The sequence below is a fragment of the Kazachstania africana genome, chromosome 12, assembly GCF_000304475.1.
Source record: "Kazachstania africana CBS 2517 chromosome 12, complete genome".
NCBI classification, from domain to species: Eukaryota; Fungi; Ascomycota; class Saccharomycetes; order Saccharomycetales; family Saccharomycetaceae; genus Kazachstania; species Kazachstania africana.
The window spans coordinates 163,354-176,816 of NC_018951.1; the positions used below are offsets into that span (position 1 = coordinate 163,354).

General features: G+C 36.4%; 7 protein-coding genes and 1 non-coding gene across 8 annotated transcripts; 3 read left to right on the top strand and 5 right to left on the bottom strand.

Moving 5' to 3' along the window:
- Window positions 1–122: 122 nt before the first annotated feature.
- Window positions 123–1,064, top strand: PCL6 (Pcl6p; the record flags this gene model as incomplete). Its single annotated transcript, XM_003959782.1, has 1 exon — window positions 123–1,064. One exon carries the CDS (start codon window positions 123–125, stop codon window positions 1,062–1,064), a length of 942 nt encoding a protein of 313 aa, XP_003959831.1.
- A 767-nt stretch (window positions 1,065–1,831) lies between these two features.
- KAFR0L00890 (cytosine permease) lies at window positions 1,832–3,415 on the top strand (the record flags this gene model as incomplete). The annotated part of the gene is made up of 1 exon (XM_003959783.1): window positions 1,832–3,415. The coding sequence occupies one exon, from the start codon at window positions 1,832–1,834 to the stop codon at window positions 3,413–3,415; it is 1,584 nt and encodes a 527-aa protein (XP_003959832.1).
- A 108-nt stretch (window positions 3,416–3,523) lies between these two features.
- CEM1 (fatty acid synthase CEM1) lies at window positions 3,524–4,834 on the bottom strand (the record flags this gene model as incomplete). The annotated part of the gene is made up of 1 exon (XM_003959784.1): window positions 3,524–4,834. One exon carries the CDS (start codon window positions 4,832–4,834, stop codon window positions 3,524–3,526), a length of 1,311 nt encoding a protein of 436 aa, XP_003959833.1.
- Window positions 4,835–5,084: 250 nt separating this feature from the next.
- On the bottom strand, window positions 5,085–5,840 carry GPP2 (glycerol-1-phosphatase HOR2; the record flags this gene model as incomplete). The annotated part of the gene is made up of 1 exon (XM_003959785.1): window positions 5,085–5,840. The coding sequence occupies one exon, from the start codon at window positions 5,838–5,840 to the stop codon at window positions 5,085–5,087; it is 756 nt and encodes a 251-aa protein (XP_003959834.1).
- A 782-nt stretch (window positions 5,841–6,622) lies between these two features.
- THO1 (Tho1p) lies at window positions 6,623–7,270 on the top strand (the record flags this gene model as incomplete). Its single annotated transcript, XM_003959786.1, has 1 exon — window positions 6,623–7,270. The coding sequence occupies one exon, from the start codon at window positions 6,623–6,625 to the stop codon at window positions 7,268–7,270; it is 648 nt and encodes a 215-aa protein (XP_003959835.1).
- Window positions 7,271–7,575: 305 nt separating this feature from the next.
- VHR2 (Vhr2p) lies at window positions 7,576–8,925 on the bottom strand (the record flags this gene model as incomplete). Its single annotated transcript, XM_003959787.1, has 1 exon — window positions 7,576–8,925. The coding sequence occupies one exon, from the start codon at window positions 8,923–8,925 to the stop codon at window positions 7,576–7,578; it is 1,350 nt and encodes a 449-aa protein (XP_003959836.1).
- A 1,297-nt stretch (window positions 8,926–10,222) lies between these two features.
- On the bottom strand, window positions 10,223–11,899 carry ICL1 (isocitrate lyase 1; the record flags this gene model as incomplete). Its single annotated transcript, XM_003959788.1, has 1 exon — window positions 10,223–11,899. The coding sequence occupies one exon, from the start codon at window positions 11,897–11,899 to the stop codon at window positions 10,223–10,225; it is 1,677 nt and encodes a 558-aa protein (XP_003959837.1).
- A 429-nt stretch (window positions 11,900–12,328) lies between these two features.
- On the bottom strand, window positions 12,329–12,410 carry KAFR0Ltrna8S. Its single transcript has one exon. It is a non-coding gene; the product is annotated as a tRNA-Ser (tRNA).
- Window positions 12,411–13,463: the final 1,053 nt, after the last annotated feature.

The following is a 13,463-nucleotide window of genomic DNA, read 5'->3' on the forward strand; positions in this document are numbered from 1 at the left end:
AACAGTTAGTTGTATAGGTTGTAACTCATTTACTAAACAAATAGCAACAGCCTTTTTCATATTTACTAGTAAAAAAAAAGATAACTCAAAAAAAGAAGGAAATACAGAGACAGAGGCATAATATGAGCAGTATAGTAACCTCATCACCTGCCAGGAGTCTTAGTGCAGCATCTGTACCTTTGCAAGCTACAGAACTACGCAAGACTGAGAGCCTTGAACCGCATCGAAAACTAAGTGAACCTTTAGTTATCCAAAGACATCATTCCATAAGTAGAAGTACGAGTAAGATGAGTAATAATAACTCTCCAAAGCCTGTGATATCTAACAAGGGTACGACGAATAATGATAATAATGCTTCTTTACATGTGGCTTCTAAGAAGATTTTGTTACAAAAAAAAGATGGTTTAGAAGAACGAGATAAAGAAAACTATTCCATTAGTAATGAAGATGAAATTTTCGAAGTGTTTAATCCTGATAAAATTGCATCTTTACCGATGAACAAGTTACTCGAAATGTTGACGACTTTATTAGAGACAATAATTCAATCAAATGATAATATTAATAATGTGCATCCATTAAAGATGAATGAAATACCAAAAATATTAGAGCATGATAGCACTGGTTGTTTAAATGCCATGTTAAGTTTCAAAGGTAAACATATTCCACAAATAAATCTAGAACAATATTTTAAAAGAATCCAAAAATATTGTCCCACAACCAATGATGTGTTTTTATCACTTTTGATCTATTTCGATAGAATATTCAATAAATGTAATAGTAAATTTGACAATTACGGACACGACAACCCACAAATATTCGTAATGGATTCATATAATATTCATAGGCTAATAATTGCTGGTGTAACAGTAAGTACGAAATTCTTAAGCGATTTTTTCTACAGTAATTCAAGGTACGCAAAAGTTGGTGGTATTTCATTAAAAGAACTAAATTATCTGGAATTACAATTTTTAATACTTTGTGATTTCAATTTACTAATATCCATTGAAGAATACGAAAGATATGCTAATTTGCTGTATCGATTCTACAAGACAAACACCAATTAAATAATATCCGTATGAATTTCCAAAGTGTTTCTACTTTTCCCCTCCACACCCACATATATCAAGGATATGTATATATGTATATATATATATGTATATATCACGATAGTAATAATAGTACCGCTCGTGTTTGAACTCGATGACCTAATAGCTTAGTTGTTCACGTTCATCGAAGGCATCGACAGTATGCACACCGCATAAATTTTTTGACACCAATGTGTCACATGACCTCCCTGCATCGATTTTTCCTCCGAGCTGGTCGAGCCGAGTTCAAACGAGCTTTTCTTTTTTCCGCCGTCTGCAGCTTTCCGCAGAGAAAGACGGCGGAAAATAATGACTTCTCCAGTGAAAATCGCGCATTGCGGAGCACTGGGATTGTTCGAGAGGATTGTTTTCTCATTAAATTCTAATCTAATTTTTAATTTATTTTGAGTAGATTCTGCTCAGTGCAAATTATTAAGAACTGAGTAAAGCTGACTTCTCTCTCTATTTGTGAGGAGGAAGGGAAAACGGTTCCTTGCTTTTTTCTTCTCTCTACAGGATGGTCCTCATCATCATACAAGTAATTTGGATATCTCTTGATAAGCAGAGTTGATATATAAGTCTTATCAAAATGACATTTTTTTAGGATGTTGGGTCTCCTTATTTATAATAAAAACCAAAGAAAGAACAAATAATAATTAATATTTCTTTTCTCTTCTTATTTTAGTTCTTGTCTTAAATGTAGCCGTCCTTTCGATATCTAGCCCTCAGTCACACGTTATAGTAAAATGTCGTCAACAAATGATACGTACGGGATCGATGACATCGAGGCTCTCAAACATAGAAATTTACCTGATAACAAATCAATAGGGAATGCTACTGAGTTGTATCTCGATACAAGCTCAAAAGAATCTCAAGAGTTAATTGAAACAAAATTAAATTTCTTAAATAAATTCGCCGCTAGATTTAATACAGAAACTAAAGGTGTGGAGCCTGTCGCTGACGAAGAAAGAAATGAAAATGATGGTATCTTAAATGCTGCTTCGATGTGGTTCTCTGCTAACATGGTTCTTTCAGCTTACGCCATGGGTGGTTTAGGTCCGATGGTTTACGGTTTGAATTTCGGTACATCTTGTCTCGTCATTCTTTTCTTTAGTATCCTAGGTTTATTACCTGTGGCATATTTCTCTCTATTTGGTGTACAATTCGGTTTGAGACAGATGGTTCTTTCCAGATTCTTAATCGGTAATGTAACCGCTAGAATCTTCGCTCTAATCAATGTCGTTGCGTGTGTCGGTTGGGGTGTATTAAATACTGTCACTTCATCACAATTATTAAACATGGTCAATAATGAAGGCGATAATCTGCCACTTTGGGGTGGTTGTCTGATTATTATTGGTGCCACCGTCATTGTCACTTTCTTTGGTTATAGTGTCATTCATACTTACGAAAAATATTCGTGGATTCCTAATTTTGCCGTGTTCTTAGTTATCATTGCAAGATTACACACATCTGGTAAATTTACAGCTGGTGAATGGACCACTGGTCAAACAACTGCCGGTGACGTCTTATCCTTCGGTTCTTGTATCTTTGGTTTCGCTGCTGGTTGGACAACTTATGCCTCAGATTACACTGTCTATATGCCAAAGAACACAAATAAATATAAGATTTTCTTCTCATTAGTCGGTGGTCTCTCATTCCCATTATTCTTCTGTATGATGATCGGTGCTGCTGTCGGGAGAGCCGGTGTCAACGATGCTGCATGGAGTGATGCTTATAATTCTAACGGTATGGGTGGTCTAACCTATCAAGTCCTAGTTCCAAATTCTCTTCATGGATTCGGTCAATTCTGTTGTGTTCTATTAGCAATGTCCATTGTGGCTAACAACGTCCCAAACATGTACACCATTGCCTTATCAGTCCAAGCTATGTGGGAACCATTAGCTAATATTCCTAGAGTCTTCTGGACGCTTGCTGGTAACGCAGCCGCTTTAGCTATTGCCATTCCTTGTGTCTATTATTTCAATACTTTCATGAATTACTTCATGGATTCCATCGGTTACTACTTAGCTATCTACATTTCCATGTCACTAGCTGAACACTTAATTTTCAGGAAAAATGACTTTAGAAACTATAACGTCGAAGATTGGAACAATTGGGACAAATTACCAATTGGTATTGCTGGTACTGCAGGTCTAATAGTCGGTGCATTCGGTGTTGCTCTTGGCATGGACCAAACATACTGGGTAGGTGAAATTTCACGTCTCATCGGTGACTACGGTGGTGATATTGGTTTTGAATTAGGTGCAGGTTGGGCATTCATAATATATGTTGCTATAAGGCCGTTAGAACTTAAATACTTTGGTCGTTAACCTCATCATTTTCTCAAAAAAAATTCAGCATTTAATACTACGTCATACTTTGTCTATATTTTTATACAATCATATCTAATATACAATCTCAATAAAAGTACACTATTTTCAAAATTTCCACTTGGAAAATAGTAAAGATGTATTTACACCTCCAAAACCGAAACTATTACATAAAGCAAAATTTAAATTGTCATGTTTTAATGGCTTATCCTTTATTAAATTTATCAGAGGATTTTCTACCTTACTTTCATTAGATAGATTCATTGTGTGAGGTAATATACCTTCGTGTAGTGATAAAATTGTGAAGATTGATTCAACGATACCTGCGGCCCCAAGTAAATGGCCCATTGCACCTTTGTTACTGCTTACATGTAATAACTTCTTTCGATTGGAAGGTTCAGCAAATGTGTTTACAATTGCATTCAATTCAGATACATCACCTACAGGAGTGGAAGTAGCGTGTGCGTTGATATAATCTATATCATTGGGGTTGACGCCTTTAAGAGCCATTTGCATTGCCCTCCTTGCGCCATCTCCATCGCTTCTTGGAGATGTAACATGGTAGGCGTCACTTGATAACCCTACATTTCTCAATTCGGCATATATCGTAGCATTTCTCTTCATTGCATGACTTAGCTCTTCCAGAATTAGGATACCAGTGCCTTCACTTATGACAAATCCATCACGTTCCACATCGAATGGCCTTGATATAGAATCACTTGATAGGCTTTTCATTCGATGAAACCCTGATATCGTCAACGGGTGCAATGAAGATTCTGTAGCACCTACGATTGCCACATCCGAATAATCGTTCTTAATATTGTGGAAGCCATCAATGATAGCGTTATTCCCAGATGCACACGCTGTGGATACAGTTTGTGATGGACCCAAGGTTTGAAACTTTATCGAAATAGATCCCGAAATCATATTTGATAAAATCTTTGGTATGAAAAATGGAGATGGTCTCTTTTGGGAGTCATGAAACTGTAAAGTTGCATTGTGGATTTCCTCCATCGGAGGTAGCCCTGTACCAATAATGGTAGATACCCTTTTTCGATCTACAAGTGAGTTGTCTAGTGTGTGTGTATCTTGAATTAGTAAATTTGCTGATTTAAGGGCATTATAAGCAGTCAAGACACTATTTTTCACAGAATCAGTCATTCTACGTTCATCTTGAGCATTAAGTATTGTTTTGCTTAGTTCCTGAAACTCTTGTGATTTCTCAGTATGACATTTACCAATTTTCAAATTTGATGGAAGACACTTGAAGAATGGTCTGTAGTCCCTTTTATAATTGGATAATGAAGTGATAGGTGTAAAGCATGGCTTTGAAGAGAGTAAATTAGTCCATGACTCACGGGCTGAAGTTGCTAACGGTGTGATACAGTCTAATCCTGTTATTACTACTCTCCGTGACATACATTAACTCGATCAGATGACCAATAAGACTTTTCTTGAGTATCTTTCTCTTTTTTTTTTTAAGATGAGCTAGTGGTTTAATGAATTATGATGGATCAAACGACCTACGAGTAAAAAAATAATGAATATATATATATATATATTTTTGTTAACTTTTTAAATAATTTTTATATTGGTATAATTAGATCTATCAAGTATAGAAAAATGCGTAAAACTGTCTCAAACAACTGAGGGAAAGGATAGAAAAAATCTACCAGACCATCAAATCAGGTTTGGCATAGATGTAGTCATTGAATTGTAATTCGACTTCGTCTTTGATGGGATCGTAACCATTGAGCTTTACTTGAGTGAAATCCTTGATGATCAAATCGCAACCTTTCTCCTTTAGGAAATCCTGATCAAAAGTCGTTGCGACACCGATGATTTTGCAACCAGCAGCTTGACCCGATTTGACACCATTAGGAGCATCTTCAAAGACGACTACCTTTGAATGCGATGGTTTCTGTTCATTAACTGGATACCCAAGACCAATTCTCCCTTTCAAGTATGGTTCTGGATGAGGTTTACCATTTTTCACATCGTTAGCAGTAATGAAGTATGTAGGTCTCTTAATTCCCAATATATCGAACCATTTATGAGCCATTTCAAAAGTACCAGAAGTGGCGACCGCCCATTTTTCCTTGGGCAATTTATTGAACTCGTTACAAAGTTTTGTAGCACCTGGGACTTCGTATGAATGATCACCGAATTTATCAGGAATTTTATCTTCCAGCTGTCTAACGAATTTTTCATTAGCAAAATCAGGAGCATATTTAGCAATCATATCATAAGTTCTAGCACCATGTGAGATTTTAATCACAAATTCTGAATCGAAATATGGTTTGTCTTTACCGAAATCTCTCCACATTTCAGCAATAGCAGGTTGTGAAATGATTATAGTACCGTCGACATCGAATAGAGCTGCGTTAACTTTTAAAATAATTGGAGTTTTTGTTGAAGCTGTCATTATTGAATGTGTATATCTTTGTTACTGTACTGATGAATCAGAAAGGTAAGAGATTGAATATATAGGGAGCGTCAGGTCCCCATCGTTTATATATTACAAGAACTGAGTTATTTTGATCACAGACGAGATGAGGGTATTAACTGATGAATAATGGTAAAACGTACTTTCCTTTTCTATTGCGTTCGATGAGAGAATTAATCAATTAGTTGATGCAATCGTTGATTACAAGAAGCCCATCGAAAGAGGGGGGGTCACCACCATCCTTGACCCTCGAAAACAAGGGTTGATTGATATTTGAAGTTCTGTAATCATTCAATACCATCATTCATTCATTCATTGCTCCTGGAGAGGGAGGTTCAGTTGTCAGTCAGAGTCTTACTGGACGAGTCATTCAGATGCAGCCACTACGAGGGCTTTGGGTTCGATGAGGCGTTTCTTTGGGAATCCCGTGAAAATAGTGATCACGGAGTTTAGGTTTCTTTTTTTCTGTTTATTTCCGTGCCGCAATCCCGCGGGACGGAATATTCTGTATGTGGCAACTGTTACCTGGAATGGATATTGGTCAGATTGATACCGTATGCGGTAAAACGTTATCATACTACTGTAATGGGAAACTACACGTGTATCGTGATGGTTGGATCACTTTTATATCATTTTTAACGATTAATGGATTTTCTTTCCCACCGAGTTTTGTCAATATTGAAGGTATAATTGTTATTATTACGTGGAAGAAACACGTTGATATTCACGGTTATTAACCAGTAGTAGTAATAGTAAGCGACATGACTGAGTATTCTAAGTTCACTGTGGCTCAATTGAAAGAGATCTTGACTCAGAGAAGTCTACCATTGGATGGTTTGAAAAATGATTTGGTTCAAAGGCTACTTAAAAACGATGAAGAAACGACTATTAAAAAAGAGGAAGAATTAACAAAGGACGAGCAGCCAATTGTGGAAGAAAAGAAGGAGGAAGAAGAGCAAAAGGAAAACGATACAGAAACAACAACAGGATCGGCCACTGTTGAGCCTACTGCTAGTGAAAATACAAAACAAGAGAAAACATCAAATCCAGAACCAAAGAAACAATTGACTGCAGAAGAGATTACGAAGATGGCATTGGAGTTATTAACTACAAAGTTACATCGTGCCACTAAATTCGGTGGAAATGAAGATGAGCTTGACTCAATCAAAAGATTAATGAATCGTGTCGAGAAATTTGGTTTGGATTTACAAAATCCCCTAGCAGTTGAATTAGGTCTCGTAAAACCCGTCGAAAAGAAGAAAGCAGTCGAATCTAATAAGAAGATAGGCAAAAAAACTGCAGGTAATAATAATAAATTCCGCCAAAATAATGCTCACAGATTTAGAGGTAATGACAGAAGAGGATCAAATAGTAGCAGGAATAATAGATTTAATCGTAGAAACTGGTAAAGGAAAAACACATTTTCTATGACATTTGTAACTTTATGATATTATTATACTTTTCCTACATAAGTTGTTAATGAAAAAAAATTGTCTCAAGTAAAATATATTTATAAAAGTAAATCTAAAAAAAAATATTAGTATAATTATGAATGAATGAATGAAGTTTGATAATGCATCATGATGATGATGATGATGATGATGATGATGTTGATGATGTTGATGATGATGATGATGATGATGATGATGATGATGATGATGATGATGATGATGTTGATGATGATGATGATGATGTCGCTGTTGTTGTTCTCTCCTTATAACTGATGAATTGGACGTGGCAAATTACCATCTTCAAAAGACCTTTTGGCCATGAAAGAACTTAAGTTTGGTTTTTGAATATTATTTGGTTGGATTGGATTTATGACATTTTGTTGTGAATAAGGAGGTATGGTCATGTCATTCATCAGATTGCTGAAGGATTTTAACATGGGTTTGGCTACAGAATTTGTTGATACATTGCTTAATACTTTTAATTTATTTTCAGTTTCACCTCTTGAAATTTCTCTTTCTAAGAGTAATTGTATCGTTTCATTTAATGGAAGTAAACTTGAATCGAAACCGAAATCCTTAACGATTGAACCAATGGTTAGAAATAGCACTCTTGATACATCTTGATCGCTTAAATAATGCAACTTATCGTGCTGGAAAAGATCCTTAAAAAATTTAGAACGACTTTTTTCATTACAAGCCTTTGATCTTAGATCTTCAATCTTAATATCAGATAAATGATTGAAATTTCTTTCAATAACAAATGCAAATGAGGATCTTATTGACATTTGTCCCAAAGCTTCCAAATTTTTGAATTTATTGAGAATATCATCATCCTTTGATGTGTTTATCATTGAATTATAAGTAGTTGACCTTTTGATATTGAACAGCAAATTTTCTCTTAGTTTGATTGGAATATGATTAGCATCTTCAATGTTTGGATTGAAAAGATTAACGTTATCACTTATCGTGGAACTTGTTTGAGATAATGGTAATTGAGTTTCCGAGATATCCTTGAGAATAACTCTAATAAGTTCGTTAGCATCAAAACTTGATTCTCTCTTGAACGTATCAGTTTCGATCATTGCTATGCAACTTTTAACTGGAGGTAATGAATAGGCATTTGAAATATTTTGATTATGACCGTTGACACCACCCAATAAGACAGGTTGTAGATTACCTTGTGAAAGATTATTTTCTGACATTAACGACGCAGTGGATAAGACTGTGTTTTGTAAATTTGAAGAAGATGTATGAGAAGCCGTTGGTGAAGATACATTTGAAGAGTAAGGAGAGTTTACTCTTTTGATAATTTTCTTCGACCGTTTCCTATTCCGCCTCACGGATTGAACAGCAGCCGTTACCAATCTTTCAAATTCTAAAGATGCAGAGGAAGGGTATTGAAATTCGCTTCTTAAGATAGAAGCAATTTGTTTGATATTATCATCCTGTTCGCTTGCTTTCTTCTCACTGAGACCGAATTTATCAATTAATTCGAGTCTTCTACTTGAAAATTTCTTCCATTTCTTATCGTCTGTGAAATTCAAGTGTTCTCTAATCTTGTGAGTGGTACCCTTACCACCTGTACCGTTTCTGTGAAGTCTTTCAGAAACCATTTTTTTGCTCTTTTTATATTTGTAAATCTTGTAATGAAGGAGGGATCAATCGTTAGAACAATAGATAAAAGCCTGTTCTAATTTTTGAATCAATCATCCAAAGGTGCGGTTTATATATATATATATATATATAGTTCAAACGATAGTAATCAAGTGTGGTTAAGAAAAGCCAAGCCAAAGAAAAACAAAAAAAAGAAAGAAAAAAGAAACGACTACATGTTACTGGAGATTTGCTTCATAATCATTTTAATGACTGAGTAATCCGCTTCTTAGTGCTCGACGGAGAAAAGAAGACAGGAAAAAGTAATGAGTCCTACGTCACAGCGGTTTTGTCATTGTCCTTTGGGACTTAAAATTTTCCTTCAACTGCCGCTCGTACGTCAAGGTCTGAGCGACACGGGTGGTCACCCTGTACTTTTCTCTTCCTCCGTGGTTTTTTTTCCTCTGTTTTCTCGAGATGACTTTTCGGAAACCGCTGCTGTCAAAAACCGGGTTTTTCACAGACAATAAACCCCGAAGAAAGCAGCGTAGAACATAAAGAGGAATGAGACTCTCTGAGCCTTTTCGAAAGAGAAAAAGATGGTGTTGTCTTCCACTGTACGATATTTTTTTAGTCAGAAGATGCAAAGAAAAGCCAAGGTTCTTTTCGGCCGACGGAATACACGGAACGGAATAAGTTCCGTTTAGTTTTATGTTTGTTTTTTTTCTCGAATGATCTTCCCATGGAACGGTGATATGACAAGGTCATTGGAACAGCTTTTATTGAGTGTAGTTTGTGTCAGTTAGTGTTGTTCTTAACTGAGCAGGTTGTTGGTCTTTCAGATTTGCATTCTTAGCGCCGGTAGAAAGAGTCTTGTGTATGCGCACTGATGGTGGCTGAGGCCATTACCTAATAGGGACTTTGCCGTCATTGTACTCACCCTAGTTGAGTGATTCATGGTGTAAAAAGTGGATTTTGCATGCGGCAGATGTGCAATTACTGCTTTTCATGATGTACACACAAGAGGAATCGATTGTTTGGACCCAAAACAGGCGCTAAGAAAAAGAAAAGAGAAGAAGGGACGGCGATTTTGAACGGTCTTCTGATGAGTCGGTCCGTAAAGAAAAATAAGAGTCCTCCTATACGTAAAAATATATGCGGGAAACGGTGTGTAATAGACAACTTCTCTCGGTTGCTGTGCAACTGCTGACTCTTCTCTTTAATTCCGTTTAATTTGTTGCTGTTTTTTAAATTTATCCCATGTATTCACAGTTATATAGAAGAAAATATAGTTTTAGTAGTAGAAGTAGTACGTAATTATAGTTTACTCTTGAATTGATCCTCGGTGACGCCTTCACCCATTGCTGCTGTGGCACTTATACCACCTTGTGCTAATTTCAATAAACCATCAATATACTCTGCACCAGACCATTTTTGATGTTTTAGTACATCGACATTCTCGTCCATTTCCTTTTGTTGAATTTTTTGTGCATACGCTTTCATACCATCATGTGCAAAATCATGAGCAAAATTGTTGATCGCTAATGCCGTGGTATGTAATCCTGCCAACGTAATAAATTGCCAGATATATCCCAATTTGCCTAGTCTGTCAATAAAGGTTGCTTGTTCATTGATGGACATGGCTGTTTGCCAATTGAACGATGGTGAGAGGTTATATGCTAACCATTGATGTGGATAAACTGCCTTGACCCCCTTAGCAAATTCTACAGCCTGTTCATAATCAGGGTAGTTTGATTCCATCCAAACTAAATCGGAGTATGGTGCAAATTCTCTTGCTCTCATAATAGCACATTGTGTACCTCCTTTGTAACGATATAAGCCTTCTCTTGCACGTGGAGAATCCCAGTCAAAATAAAGTTCGTAGCCTATTAATTCCTTAACTAATTTTTGTGCCAATCTAAGTGATGTTCCTGTGTATGGACCAACTTTCGAGTTAAATGTTTTAATTATATCTCTCTTATTTTTGATATCTGGATTACAATTAACTTCATCTTCAAATGCTTCATGGAATAGTTTCAAATTTGCCTTTTCACACCATTTCTTTTCAATTTCTTCCACCTGTTTACCCTTCATCCCTGATAAAATTGCATGATGTAATGTTTCTACAAGAGTAGGTTTATTTTTCATTTCAGGGTTTGTTGCACCAATTATAAAATAATGATCTCTAACATCCACTGTAGAGCTTATTAAAGTGGCCGCTTCTGAATCTGTCCTAGCAACAATGATTAATTCAGAATTCATTACGTCAGCACACATTCTAATTGTTATCAGTCTATTAATATGTTCTTGTACCGGGATGACACATCTACCAGCCATATGACCACATTTCTTATTAGTGGACGTTTGATCTTCCATATGAATTCCTGCGGCGCCTCTTTCAATAAATAATTTTGTCAATTTATACACAGCGGTTAAACCACCATGACCCGCATCTGCATCTGCAATAATAGGAGTTAAATAATCAATGGGACCATTAAGTTGAGCCAAATCTTTTGGTGTTTTAACTTGTGATCTCTCTTCATATTGTTTTCTATCATGAAACAATTGTGCTTTGAATAAATGGTCAACTTTATTTGGTACAGTATCCATTGGATAGTCAGCCAAATCTGGACCTGGCTCATTTGATGTAGATGCAGTAGATGAACATTGCCATCCGGAGACATAAATTGTGTCAAGATATTTACTCATTTGAGTGATTTGAATTGGATCTAAAGCTCCGAAAGTTCTAGATACAGTAGCATTCTTATGATGATTGGCCAGGATACCATACAGCTTTTTCGACATTTCAGAAGATTGATAATTTGTCAATGGAAATGTACCACGTCTAACTGCAATATCCTTAGCTGAATAAGTTCTCTTCGTATTTGCCCAACGTGATTGGGACCACCATTCTTCAATTTGTCTTGTATCATTTTCCAATTTTGATTGAATTTCTTTAAACTCTAAGTTTCCTTGAGAAGTAACTGATGACATTGTTTTACCTTTTTATTTGAAATCTTTTAAGACCACTAGTAATAATTAGAGAATTTATTAGATGGTAAAAGCCCTACGGAGTGAATAAGAATTTACTACTTATATATAAATTGTTTTTTCTGTTATTCAATTACAAGATCGCATCAATGGGCTTTTGAAAGAGGCGTGTCGTATTTAAGTCAATCCTATAACCGTTTCCATTAGACACTATAAACACCCAATTTTAAATACTTATCACACTATGTGAGTCTCTCATTTAACACTTTGTTGGTGAGCGTCACACTGGTAGTTAAATGGAGGGCGACTCATATTATTTTGCATACAAGGAAGTAAAAAGTTCGGCCAAACGCAACTTTACCGCCATTTGACCGAAAGGGAGCGGAGAGCCTAATGAAGAACGGTTTGACAAAAAAAAAAAAAAATAAATAACGACACCAGCAGGATTTGAACCAGCGCGGGCAGAGCCCAACAGATTTCAAGTCTGTCGCCTTAACCACTCGGCCATAGTGCCTACTAAGAGGTTTTTGTAATAAGATCCAACCATACCGCTGTTTCTATAAGCAAAGGATCCGCACAAAATCTACGCAATAATCTGTTGATCTGCATTTTTTAAACACTAATACATTCACACGTATTATGAACTATTTCCAAGGCATGGCTGCTTTATCTCTCACATATTTTTCTCCTTTCATTACTTTTTCATTAGCGCGGAGGAACCCCTTGGAATTCGTGTGCAAAAATACAGATCATGACACAAATTTCATTCATCTCAAGGTATACTCCCAAATCTTACGACCTGCCTGCCATAGTTTCAGATTTTAGGGCCTAGATGACGGACGATTGGTACGCTTCAATCAAAGTTCTGTTGCTACACGCCTGCAATATCAATGTCTCATCCAGCCACTCACGGCATTAGTTCCACAGGCAACAAGTTGAACGATAATGGAAAGTGGGGAAGCATTAAGGACACGTAACTAATATCCTTCACTAATGCAAGTTTTCATTTCAAAGATTGAGACAAATAATGCGAATGGAAAAAAAATCCAGAGGATAATGAACGGTCGCTGTTAACATTATGACTTGCAAATTACGCTACACGATTATTACATCCCTATTTGGACATTCTCAAGTCGATCCGGAACTTGTTTTATACGTTCTAAATAAGAAATACGTACTTCCCGGAGTTGCTAAAGTTTCTAAGTGACCCTTCTCCTTTACCAAACACGAAACGACCTTCTCCCGACACTAATGTCGTAAACCAAAATTTAGGTAGTCCCCCCGTTATCACACGATTCTTCTTCCGTTTCAATCTCATAATATCTCGCCGTCGTCTTGTTTACCAACATCACCATCATCTGCCGCCCCCCGGCGGACAATCCATAAACTGGTCTCCCCACAAATAAAAAAAGACGTTCCACGGCATGGAACGCTTCGATCCGATGAGGTGGAAGGATGCGAATGCTTTCTTGATGGCCGATCAGCAACAACTTTTTTCTCTAAACCCCCCGAAGTTCAAAGAAAGAGAAAATGGTGAGACAATTTATTTGATACAAGAGTGGAATCC